Here is a 13,818-nt window from a genome sequence, read left to right as displayed (position 1 = left end):
TCAATAATTTCCCCTAGCGATTATGTAAATCAAGTTCACAGGTGCTACTCGTGACAGGACCACGTGGTTTATGGTTTTCCAAGTGAGAAAGTTACTGTTTTTTCAAATTCTAACTGAGAAAAACATGAAAACATAATAAATTTGGGAAAGTTAATGTTTTTTCAAATTATCACTGACAAAAACCATAAAAACAGACATAGAATGTGAGAAAGTTCCTGTTTTTCAAATTCTCACTGAAAAAAACCATTAAACAGACATAAATGTGACAAACTTCATGGTTTTTCAAGTGATAAAATTCCTGTTTTTTCATTCTCACTGAGAAAACCATAAACCACGTGGTAATGTTTGCGCTGGTACCCCCCTTTCTACTTATATATATATATATATATATGTATATATATATATATATATATATATATATATATATATATATATATATATATATATATATATATATATATATATATATATATATATATATATATATATATATATATATATATATATATATATATATTATGTAAACTGCCATTTTCTTTTTCTTTTTTTATAGGAAGATCCTTTTGTTTACTTTCGTGACGATGAACCAATATGGCCAGAAATTCGTGATTACTATGGTTTTGATTCATTAAATGCAAAGGATTTGTTTTCCCGTACAACTGAAGACAAGAAGAAGAATATTTATCTTAGTTCTTCTGGAATTAGAAACATCATGACATCGAACGAAAGTGGAATTAAGAGTAAGTTTATTGGTAAATTCTATTTAATGCAAATGTAATTTAATGGTAAGTGAAGAAGAGGAAAACATCAGATAGTTTAAAAATGATCGCTATATTTTTTGCAAATTTATTTCCTTGAAGAATGGAAGAATAGCTCTTTTTTTTGGGGGGGGGGGATTGAAGAAAAAAAAAATTATATTTCTACTGCGTTATCTCTCAGCAAAAGGATCTCTGTTAGACCAGTCTTTGGAGAGACGGAATTACGGCGACCTTGTTTTAAACTTGACTTATTAGTGTCTATGACTCTTTAGTGCTAGACTTCGTCCCTTTTTTATTATCTTTTTTTTTATTACTATTTTATTTTACCCGTTTTTACTTTTTGTAATTCAATCGTATTTTTGTTGGTTTTTCCAGTAAAAAAAATCGAGTCACATGATGTCAAATTTAACGGTTGACACCGTTGTTTCTCTTATTAACTGTATAGAAACAACGTTTTTGACAACCTGGGTGTACATAGTGTCTTTTGATTTAGTTCATTACCCCCTCAATATTTATTGAAATTCTCCACATAATACCCTTAGCCCTTTCTGTGATATTTCAGATACAACCTTTTGTCATCCTGGATACAAATAAGATTTTTTTATATAGTTCAACGTCCCCCTCAACGCTCTATAAAAGGTTTCAACTTGATAACCTCATTCATTCCTGAGATGTTGCCGATACGTTCTTTTGACAACCTAAATGCATATGGTTTCTTTTGATTTACTTCAACCAATCCCTGAAATTTTCAACTTAAAAACCATTTGTCGTTCCTGAAATATTGGCGATATACCATTTAGACACCCTTGCTGCATAAGGAGATTTTTACTTAGTTCATTATTGGAGGCTTGCTCTTTTGAAACTTAGATGCACTTAATGTCAAGCAAAAAAAAAAATGTAATATCTTATGTCAGAACTTGCTTAAAGCTCTTTTTCTGCTGGCCTAATGCAAATGATAATTTGCATAATCAATAATCAGTAATACTAATATTGCTAATGATGTTTAATATAATTATAATATTTCTAATTAATAAAAAGCTGATTAATTAATGCTAATGATAATTACTTTCAGTAATTAACACTGGGGTTAAGATTCTGATCCGTACTGACAATCGAGGAACTGAGTGCAGCTACCGTCTATCCCAAAAAGGTGCACATGTTACTGCGTTATTGATGAAGAAGCGAAAAGTGAAAATTCAAAAAGAGGATCTAGTCAAGTTATTAATGATTGACGAGGGGGAACCACCAGCTGAAATTGAGGGGTAAGTCAGATCTAAGAAATTTGAAAAACTTTATAAGGAAAAAGCTCCTTCTATGGCTCCTTTTAGGCTCCAGTGGTATTCTACATAAAGATAGGCTAGTTTGTATCAAATTTATAGCTAGTTTATATATTTCGATTGGCTAATTGGAAAATTTCACGTAGCTAGGTAGCTACGTGAAAGGTTGGAAAAGTAGAGTAGCCAAGGGGCGAAGTATTTTTTTGCACCTGAAAAAAACATGGGGATATGCCTTCGAACTAAGATTAGAATATTGGAGGCCAACACAATGACTGTGTTTGAACATGGCTCTGAAACTTGGAAAGGCTGTGCAACATTGGTGGATACTTTCTTAAAAATGGTCTTAGGAAAGCTCTGAGTACTCAAATACTAGGTACAAGTTGGAAAGTAGAGTAGGCAATGGGCTATGTGTGTGTGTGTTTGTTTTTTTTTTTTTTTTTTTTCTTTTTTTGCAGTTGGTGCAATTTTGAAAAATAGGAAGATAAGCCTTCAAAGTAAGATTAGAATACTATTGGCCTCGGTGGTCAAATATGGCTCTTAAACTTTGGCGCTTCTAAAGGCTGTGCAAGGTTTGCTGGATGGTTTCTTGAAGAACTGTCTTAGGAAAGCTGTAGGTTAAAGGATAGTCTTAGGTGCTCGTTTGACTGACCGATTATCAAGCAATAGGAATTGTCAGAATTTTCCAAGAATAATTTATTTAATTGTCATTGGGGACAATTATAATAGAAATTGTCATAGGAATGGTCCAGAGGAATTGTTAAAGGATAGTCTTAGGTGCTCGTTTGACTGACCGATTATGGTACAGTAAGTTGATGAAAAATACGAATCGATTCCACTTTCTATGGCTATAGTGAAAGAAAGATTAAGATGACTAGAAACGCTTCACAGATGAAGGAGGGCATATTGCCTCAGATTGTTTGCAAAAAAACAGTACAAGAAAAGTGGTTCACTCCCACTATCTAGAACTATCATTAATGAAAGGTTGGCCATTTTTCTTGGTCAATGAATTGATGTGAAGAGGTCATAAGAAAGCATTTAAAGGAAGTTTGGACTTCCTGGGAGGGAGTAAAGAGTTAAGATTCAGGCAGACGGGGTGGAGGAGTGCTGTATTGACTTCTGGCGGGCTGATGCTCCAATAGTGCTGTAAATGTTAAAATTGGTATCGGGAAAAAAATTTTTTTACGCAGTTTAGCGTAATTTTACGGACCCCCGTAAAATCGGTTTTTTACTATTATACGTATTTTACCGATATTTTACTGACACATTTTACGGTGCCTTGTAGTTAACTTAGCGCAAAACTATCCAAAAAACTGGGAGAAATAAGTTTGGATATGATACTGTTATTGTGCTCTTTACTGGATACACAACAGGGTGAAAGAAAGCAATATAATTGTTAATTGCACTCATTAATTTGGTTGTTAAATATTTATAATTGAGTGATAAATTGGTATCTGACTAGCCCTTCTCTTACAGCATATCACCTTATTTGCATAAGCTTATTCTCTTTTAATGGACAGTTTATGCCATCTTTCCACTAAAAAAGTTTCAGAAAGCAGCATCGTCTGGCCTGTGGGTATGTAGCAATGTTATTCAGTCTAGAGCTTAGAACACACCTAGCTTTTTCGGCACCTAAAAAAAGGCAAATTGGTGCCGATTTCCTTCCGGAAATAGGCACCGGCTAAAATCCGGAAATCTGGAAATCGGCAAAAAAAAATGTAAATTGGTGCCGATTGCAGTATGAAATATCCAAATGTTGGAATATTACCTGAAATAAAATTTTTATGTGGTTAAAGACTGTAGAATGTAGATTATCTTTAACTGCACACAGAATTTTATTTCAGGTAATATTCCAATATCGAAATATTTTCACTACCTCCATTTTAATACACTTTGTCGTTCTGATACGGTTTGTTAAGTCAGACGGCCTTTTAGCCCCGAGACATACTTGGCGTTTTTTTACCAACCGTTTATTTTAATGAGTGTTTTCTATAGGTGTATAGGACAGTATTGCGATGGACAAAATGGGCATTAAAAAAAAAAACAAAAAAAAAACACGCTTGGTAAAACAAACGTCGATGGCAGTATGCAACCATCTATTGCCATTACAATAAACGAATGGCAAAATAACCGATCGTTTATTTTAACCCCCACGCCGAGATAGAAGCGAAACGAAATGGAATGGCACAGACTCGGCGTCTTTTTATTTCTTTTTTTTTTCACAGCTGATGAACGAGTGTGTTTACAGAGCGTATATCGTAATAAAAAATATATTTGAAGTCATTAATATTTTTTTTACTGGGAAGGGAGAGGACGATTGTAAAAGAAAGAAGAAGAAAATGGTTGATAATTTGATTAGAGAGTTTTGAGAAATTCAAAAAAATTTGAACTGTCAGGGGATCGGGCCCAAATTAGCCCCTGCCTTTGACCCTGAGCAAACCAAAGCCTATTTATTATAAATAAATAAAACGGGGTGCTGATCTAATTTACATGCCCTAAATCATGCCCTAATTTGCTGACACATAAAAATCGTGCCTTTTCAACACTAGTCCAAATGATAAAAATACAAATTCCTTTTTAAAGTTGTGACCTCTTTAGATCATTTTTGTGGCCAGAAATGTTAATATACCAGTTTTAAGAAAAAAAAATTTGCAACTGTTTTCAAGGCAGGGCCCTGGCACTCAGCACGTGGCAGGCTTGAATATATTGAATTTAGGTGTCGTTTGTACTCTAATTGCAGATAATATGAACTTCTTCTTGATGTCATGGCGTCAGGTTAAGTTCGATGCAACCACCCTGGGAAAAACACTAAAAAGACATGTAACACTAACAATTTTTTTTTAAATAAATACAGTTGTTTGTTTAAAGGGAGTAATTATATAATATATACATAATGATATAAGCGATATTAATAAATATAGTTGCTCGCTTAAGATATATATATATATATATATATATATATATATATATATATATATATATATATATATATATATATATATATATATATATATATATATATATATATATATATATATATATATATATATATATATATATATATATATATATATATATATATATATATATATATATATATATATATATATATATATATTAAACGAGCAACTATGTTTATTAATATCGCTTATATCATTATGTATATATTATTATGTATATTTTAAATACCCTACGGACATGCGCAACATTATGGCATTATGACGCAACATTTTAAACGTAATAATTTACCGTGTAAAACAAATAAATCGAAATGAGGATATGCAGTGTCGAAATATAGAAAATTTACATAAACTAATAACAAACGTTAAAAGTTAATATATATATATATATATATATATATATATATATATATATATATATATATATATATATATATATATATTAACTTTTAACGTTTGTTATTAGTTTATGTAAATTTTCTATATTTCGACACTGCATATCCTCATTTCAATTTATTTGTTTTACACGGTAAATTATTACGTTTAAAATGTTGTGTCATAATGTCATAATGTTGCGCATGTCCGTAGGGTATTTAACCCTATTCATTCAGATTCAATGGACTATAGTTGGCTTCTAATTTTAAATAAAAGTAATACCAAACTATTTTTGGAGCAAATCCTACATGTTTAGATTAAATATACTGAAAGTAATTTAAAAAAAGAAAAAACCTTTTTATTTTCCCCAGATACTTTCAAATAAAAATCAACAATTCATATTTTGTTTATTTTGTTCCGCGTAGTCTGTTTGATGGACTTGATTGATTTCGCTTCTGAGCGAGATATTTATTTCCATCAAGCGTTTAATTACTTTCCTTTGCAGATTGAGCGTAGAAACAAAAGAAGAACTGAAGACATTAACAACCGGAAGTGTTATGTTAGAATATTACCATAAAGATCCGTCGTTTAACGGATATTTAGCGTCTTGGAAAGGGAATGCGTCACTGAGAGCTTACGTCTCAAGGCAGGAAAGAATACATTATCTGACTATGGTTGGAGCAGACGTCTCAAAAATTGGTAATTTTTTTTTCTATATAGACATAGAATTGCCTAGTAGAATTACAATAGAAACTGGCTATGAGGCTCTTCTTTAGAAATAGTGAATTTGCATCAAGGTGCCTGTGGTAACGAGTTAAAAGCTAGTTTAAAATTTTTTTTTCCTGATAATTTGTTGCTATTACGGGCGAAATCACAAAATTTAAGTTGCGGTCCAGGCCAAAAAGGCCCGTTACTTCCTAAAAAAACAAATAAAAATATAGCACCAATAGCGGCAGGGTTGTTGGTCCCCCCACGAGCCGAATCTTGGTAGGCTGGGCTTTCCTGCCCCCCCCCCTTTATAAGGGCTATCCTTGTTAGCGTTAAGGTATCCACTGATGTGTTTCCATCAAAGAACCCCACCCGCCAGATCCGGCCCAGCCTGAGATTGGAGCTCTTGTCCCTCAAAGGAAAGCCATTAGAGGCAAGCGGTATTTAACCCTCAGAAACCATACATGCAAGAGAACATGTCTCTCCCACGTCCCATTACTCCTCAGGGGATCTTTTTTAACGCCATGGTTAGCGTCGCATATGTCCAGAGGGATTAAATCTTTGGGTGTAATTTTTTGTAGCCATTACTGGTCAGGGAGGACGACTCGTAGCTACGTGGCGACTGAAATTAGCAGTAGTAAACCACTATTTGTGCCTAATGCTCTCAGAGGTGCCCCGAACAGGTTGTCACTAATGCACCCTTACCAATATCTTAAGAAAGCTCTAGCACAGTAGCAATTTAATAAAAATAAAATTTTAGTTTTAAAGCCTTGCTAGCTCAGCAAGATAATTTAAATATTGGTGTTTTTTGTCCGATTTTTTTTTTTTTTTTTTTTTTTTATACAAATAATATAATGTAAGAATGTCTATATCATGTGACCACCCTGCTCTCTGTTTGTGTCTTCCACTGCCTGACAGTAGGAAGGAAGTCTAAATGATGTGGCGAAACCGGAAATTAAGTGACTGTTGTTCAGTGAACAATCCTTGCATCTTTGCTGCCAGGGGTGAAAGCTTTCTATCCTCTGTTTCTACTCTTGGTTACATTAATTACCTTGATCAAACTTGATCACCGTGATTAAACTTGATCGCCCCAACCGGTCATGACCAACTCCCCCCTTCCCTTATCAGATTGATTATTTATTATTAGATTAATATTAATTTTTAAAGACTAATGTCTGGTCGGAAAGGTGCTTATAAATCTGCCAGTTTTTTTGAGATTTTTCGAATTGGGACCCGAAAATCCGTCTGAAACACACGACTCGAGTAAAAAAAAAACAAAAAAAACTATGTTACCCATATGTGTTCCAATATTTGTGCTTTTCGTACAGGTTTTCTTTTTGGTTTTCATGTTCAAATGGCTAGATATCAGCAATTATTAAGCTACAACAAAGTGAGCTTTTTGACAGTTTTGTGTCGCAAAACACTAATTTAGCCTAAATAGAGCCCATATGCTACTGAGTAAAAATCATAGGTAACCAATTGCTTTAAAATTGTGTCAGCATTTTCGTAAAAGTTAGAAATTTTTTTTTTATAGTTTCCTTGTAAAAATTAGTCGGAGGTGCATGTTTTTCCTTTTTTTTCTATTAATTTTCAAGGGATTTTCGTTTAATTTTTTGCTAGTAGCTTACTTTTTATCAAGTTCAAATTGCTAAGTGTCATTTTTGTGAATAATGCTGCAACCATGATAATTAAATGAGGTTTTTGGCTATTTTGTGTCGCAAAATATTAATTTTGTCTAAAAATGAACCAAGGAAAGGTGCTTAGAATCTTGCAGTATATTTGAAAAATATTGTAGTGGCACTCGGAAATTGGCCTGGATTCAATCAGCCCAAATTCAATTTGGGCTTATGTGGGAAGATCTTTCAATGGAAGAAGTTTTCATGGAGGAAGGGAAATTGCTATGAAGGGGGAGTCGGATTTCCCAACATTATTTAAAAAAACGATCAGAAATTAAATAAAAAAAAGTAAGTTTTTCGACTGTAATTAAGGACCAACATCAAAACTTAAAACGAACAGAAATTATTATGTATATGACTGGGCCCGCCTCCTAGTCAATACCTCGTTCTTTAAGGCAAAGGTTTCTTAGTACTTTCATAAGAGCTATTTGTTCTAATTAACGGTCTTTGTGATTAATGGGTCATTTTTAAAGAATTGGAACAAAATTTGAACTTAGCGTAAAGAGCGAGGTATTGACTAGGGGGCAAACTCCCTAATATACGTATTAAAAATATATAAATATAGAAGTTCGTAATATTTATTACTAATAAAAACGTTCGTAAATAAAATTAAACAACTTTCGAGAAAGCCATTTAACCAAATAAAAGTAAAATGAATATGAAAATTCTGTTTTAATTATTCATGTACTGTGAGCCAAAATAAAAACCTGCATTAATTCAAAAACGTTCAAAAATTAAATAAAAGAAAAGAAGCTTTTTTTTAACTGAAACTAAGAGCGACATTAAAACTTAAAACGAAGAGAAATTATTCCGTATATGAAAGGGGTTGTCCCCTTCTCAACGCCTCGCTTTGTACGCTAAAGTTTTTTATTGTTAAAAAAAAAAAGTTGTGAGAAAGACTCTAACTTTAGCGTAAAGAGCGAGGCGTTCAGGAGGGGACAGCCCCTTTCATATACGGAATAATTTCTGTTCGTTTTAAGTTTTAATGTCGCACCTTACTTTCAGTTTTTATTTAATTTTTTTTTAAGTTTTTTTATTTAATTGTTTGAAAAAGCCACGAGAACACAGTCCCATGTGTAAATACTTATTTAAGTGAAAAATGATTTTCTAACCAAGCATAAGTAAAGTATATACCGTAGAGGTTTAAATGTCAGCAGAGGATTGATATTAGCTTTAACAAACAATGTTTCACGAAACTTTGATTAAAAAAAAAGAAAAAAAATTTTTAAGTAGCCGATTGATTAAAACCTTTTATAATAAATACATTTTGTTTTCAAATAAATTTATAATTTGAATATCAATATTAGGCTATAGCTGTTGTTTGTTTTTAACTTTTTGGTACTCTAAACATGACTATATTATTTTTGTCAGGGGGCGCAGCTTAGGAGCCATCTGTCTGCATTCGCCATAATGTTGTTTATAAAATCAGAACTAAAGTAAAATAGTATTTCTGCTTTAATTTTCAGTAATTTATTTTTGTTAAAAACTCAAAAATCTTGGAATTATTACAATTTATTAATTTATTTTGAAAATTTTGTCTGGTACATACACAGGACTTACTGGGGGGGGGGAGGCTAAATTTTAAAAGAGACGTGAATTAAAATAAAAATCATAGGAAATTGGAGTTACACGAAGCTGAAATCTAACCCTCCTTTTTTTTAAATACATGTAAACCACATAAGAGAGGTATATGCTTGGACCGTTTCAGCCCTCTTTCCCTCTCTCGGTAAAAGGGGATAAAGTGTTTCAGCTCCTTCTCAGGAAAAATGCAAATTTTTATATTCTTCTTGTATAAGGTACAGATGCGTGTTTTATCCTTTCTTTTATGGTTTTCAAGCAATTTTTTGTTTCATATTATATATTTTCACATTTTTTCTAGTAGTTTTCTTTTTTTGTGCTCTATTGGATTAATATCAAGTCATCAAACTAAAAATAACTTTTTCGCTATTTTATGTCTCAAAGCACTAATTTTGGAGAAATTATGCATATGCTATTAAACACAAATCGTAGGTAGCCAATTTGTTCAGAATTGTCTCAGTCCTTCATTAAGGACATCATACATTTTTTTGTATTTTCTTGTAGACGGGAGTCAGAGGTACATGTATTTTCCTCTTTTTCGAATGGTTTTCAAGTGGTTTTGATTCTTGTTTTCATATTTATTATAGTGGTTTTCTTTTTTTCAAGTTCTAATGGCTACTCATCGGCTTTGTAACACCGTATGAATTTTTCATGTTTCACCGTGATCTGAACGCAGTTACTGCTGTTTCTGTATCGATTGGTCACGTATGGAAACCATCATATGTCTACATGTCATATCAACCTATTTTAGGACAATTGCTTATCAGAGCCTGCCTCTTAGTCTGCTTGGAGGTGTAACCCCTAAAAAAGTCCTTTTGTGAAAAAAAACAGTCCTTTTCTGTCCTCCCAAATCCTTAAATACTTACTTTTAGTGCATAAAATATAATCCCAACCTCAAATTCTAATCTTTTACACCCCCCCCTCCCACTCTCACTCGGGAAACTGAAGGTCTTTAAATGACCAAGCAGCTTTAAATTGCAAATGTTCCGTTATTTAGTAGTACTTTAGCTACGGGAATGCTACGGTTATTTAGTAGTACTTGAATGTATTGCGAGAGGAATACTTTGATTTCAGTACGTTTTTTTCTATGCCACAAATTTTTAATTAATACAAGGAAATGTAAGAGTCTTACCTCTGCGGTGGCTATGTCAAGTATGGACCTCTGGCTGTATTGATGAAAGTCACATTGTGTTGTGAAAAGCTTCATATAAATTGGGTGTGGGCCAAAAAAGGTTGGTGTCGCTTTTCTTTAAGCCAGAGCCTTCAATTATTGCTCTTGATCTTAAAAGTATCGTATTTAAATTGGGAGTTTAATCACGTAGAGTTATCAAAACCATCTAATATAATATCACTGATTTAGAACTATGTGTTATAATGCTTTTAAAACTCCTCGAAATTTCCATTGAAATATTGATAATCAAAAAAGCGCATGTATAGTAATCAAAATTTATCTAAGGACGGCTAGTTAATAAAATATATTAATTTACTTATAATATTAAATTAAAATTTTTACTTTTACATAAAATTTGTTGGAAGATTGAAATTATTAAGGAGCCTTCCTTTTTTTATCATGATATTAAAATTATTTAAGTTACAATTTAAGTTTAATAAAGTAGATTTATCAAAAACAGAGATTCTAATAGTTCTTTATTTTTTAGATTTTTAATATTTATTTTAAATATCAAAAAAAGTTCAAGTTTCGTATTTACAACAAAACGTTCGCCTTTCTATCTATAACATTTTATATAAAGTTTTTGATAATAACATATCTTTTTTTAAATGTCTACGTGTAAATATAATTTGGGCCTGGGCCAAAAAAGATTTGTTTCGCTTGTCTATAAGCCAGAGCCTGCAGTCTTTGATATTCTGTACATGGGAAAGATCCAAAAGTAGCTTTATAAAATAAAGCGTTTATAAGGGATCTAAAGCATTTATAAATGGTCTAAGTGGTGTAACTAATCTAAAACGCAAGGCCGTACCCAGGACTTTTTTTCGGAGAGGGGTTTACTCAAAGATTTTTTTCGGGGGGGGGGGGGGTCTAAACAAAAAAAAAAACCCCATGAAAAATTTGTTTATATCCATTTTTTTTACGTTTTTACGAGACAAACAAACATTTCGGGGGGGGGGGGTTCAAACCCCCTACCCCCATCCTAGACACGACCTTGCTATACCGTTTAATCTTTACCATAAAAAATGAGAATTTATATCAATCACGTTGTTTTTAAAGTCTGTTATATTAACATATCTATTTTTAAATGTTTCTGTAAGCCAAAAGTAGGAAACGCAACAGTAACTAAAATAAGATGAGGAAATGCAAATTCAGCTTTGCTATTTTAACGGTATTTACAGCTTTATATCATGTTATGTAAATAACGACGTTGGCAAACTTTATTATTTTTTTTTTTTTTTTTTTTTTTTAACCAGGGCAATTCGTATCGAAGGATACGAAGAAATTTCAAAAAGGGATCATTCGATTGAAAATTCAAAGGGCTAGTGCCCTTTTTTATAGTCAAAAGCGATTGGAGGGCAACCAACCCCCCTCCTACGCCCATCATTTCCCCAAAAAATATCGAATTAAAAATTTTTGATAGCCATTGTTTTCAACGTAGTTAAAAACTCCGGAAATTATGTCTGAAGATGACAACCCCCACAGCCCTCAGGGCAAGGGTTTTACGCTATGCCCTGGGGGCATAAAAGGTTTTTATAGAAAGTTTGTGGTCGTATAACCTTCGGAGAGGGCTCATTAGATTGGTAATCAGAATCTCCAGTGCTCCTGTTTAAGAGTCAAAGTGATCGGAAGGTACTACCCCCCTCCGCCCTACACAAACACACGTCATACTTTCCTGAAATTTATTCAATAGAATTTTTTATATAGCCATTTTATAAAAAACAGTCCAAATATCTTATAACAAGACTTTTTGGGTTGAAACAAACCCCCAGTGCCCTGATGATAGGGTTGTAAGTCATGCACTGGGGGAATATAAGGCTTTATTGAATGGGTGGTCGTATAAACTTCAGATGTGGCTCATTTGATTTGGAATTGGAAGTTATAGTTCCTTTTTAAGAGTCAAAAGTGATTTGAGAGCAACCAGCCCCCCCCTCCCACGCCATCATTTTTCCCAAACATCTCTAATCAAAACTTGGAGATAGCAATTTTTGTTCATCATAATTGAAGGGTCTGGAAATTATTTCTGTGAAGAAGACAACTTGTGAGACTTAGAGGATTAAGGTGGCAAAGGGGTATCGTTTTACGGATGATAACCTGCCTTACGTCTGCAGGTTGTCAGCAGGTATCTGCAGGGCATATCAGCAAAATCTTAGGAACAGTTTCGTGTGTGAAATTAAAAGTTACGAGGCTTGTTGTGGGGGCTGTTGAACTAACCAAAAAACTATATTTGCATCATAATACCACTGCTTTTACTCCTACAACTACTACTTACTGCTACTACTACTACTGCTACTAAAGCTAAGACTTCTACTATTTACTCTACTTCTACTACTGTTACTACTATAACTATTGGTGCTACTACTACTGTTAATAAACACAAGAGTATTAAGGCGAAAATTTTGGGCTATATTATAACTGTATTGAAATAAATCGAAACAGTATATGCCCACAAGGGTTGTCGAGAGGACGTATCAGCAACGCTTCAGGACCGGTTGATGGTATCAAGTTGAAAATTTCATCGTGTGTTGAAGGGGATGTTGAAAGCAAAACAAATGTGTTTTGCGCATACTGCTACTAATGCTACTACGACCATTGCTACTACACAAGGTAAGAGTACGAAGGTGAAGTTTTCAAGCAATATTTAGGCGGATGTTGAACTAAATCAAAACGAACTATGATCATGTAGATTTTCAAAAGGGTGACAAAGTAATATAACGGCTTACATTCTTAAGTTAGACCTTTCAGGGTAAGTTGTGACGGGTTTTGAACTAGCCAGAAGACACTATGTGCATACTTTTAACACTTTTTCTGCGGTTACTCTAACTAGTAACACTAAGGGTATTAAGTTGAAACGTTTAGGGGGAGTTTCAATTAAACGAAAAAACTATACACATGCAAGTATCAAAAGGGCATATAAGCAATATCATAGGCATTGCTGCTCTGTCATGGCTAGTAATATCTTTGATATTTTAAAGGATCTAATTTGATTGGAAATTAAAAGTTCTAGTACCCTTTTTAAGAGCCAAAAGTAATTGAAGGGCAATCAGCCCTCCTCTTTAGCTCATAATTTTCAAAACACTTCCAATCAAAATTTTAAGATAGCCATTTTGTTCAGCATAGCTGAATGGTTTTGTAACTGTATCTCTAGGACTATTGTGTACATCAACCTTCCACAGTTATGCAATTTGCCCATTATGTTTAAAAACTAAATGTTGCCTTAAGATTAAATCAAAACGCACTGTGTGTATGCTGGTTGTCAATAAGACATCTTAGCAATGTCTCAAGAATGACTGAGGGTATTATGTTCAAACTTTCGGGGCT

The 13,818-nt window shown here is 33.1% G+C and overlaps 1 protein-coding gene across 1 annotated transcript in view; it reads left to right on the top strand.

Annotated features, from left to right (window-relative positions):
• Positions 1 to 13,818, top strand: part of LOC148942217 (tRNA (cytosine(34)-C(5))-methyltransferase-like) — a 42,807-nt gene that overhangs the window by 14,475 nt on the left and 14,514 nt on the right. Inside the window, exons 2-4 of the mRNA XM_089103253.1 lie at positions 554 to 740; positions 1,831 to 2,020; positions 5,873 to 6,066. Coding sequence (XP_088959379.1) covers positions 554 to 740; positions 1,831 to 2,020; positions 5,873 to 6,066 — 571 coding nt within the window. The remainder of the gene's footprint in view (positions 1 to 553; positions 741 to 1,830; positions 2,021 to 5,872; positions 6,067 to 13,818) is intronic.

The sequence above is a fragment of the Artemia sp. Qi Xiang Cuo genome, chromosome 17, assembly GCF_049724085.1.
Source record: "Artemia sp. Qi Xiang Cuo chromosome 17, ASM4972408v1, whole genome shotgun sequence".
Lineage (NCBI taxonomy): Eukaryota > Metazoa > Arthropoda > Branchiopoda > Anostraca > Artemiidae > Artemia > Artemia sp. Qi Xiang Cuo.
Note: the sequence above shows the minus strand (reverse complement) of the source record. Positions and strands in the feature narration are given on the sequence as shown.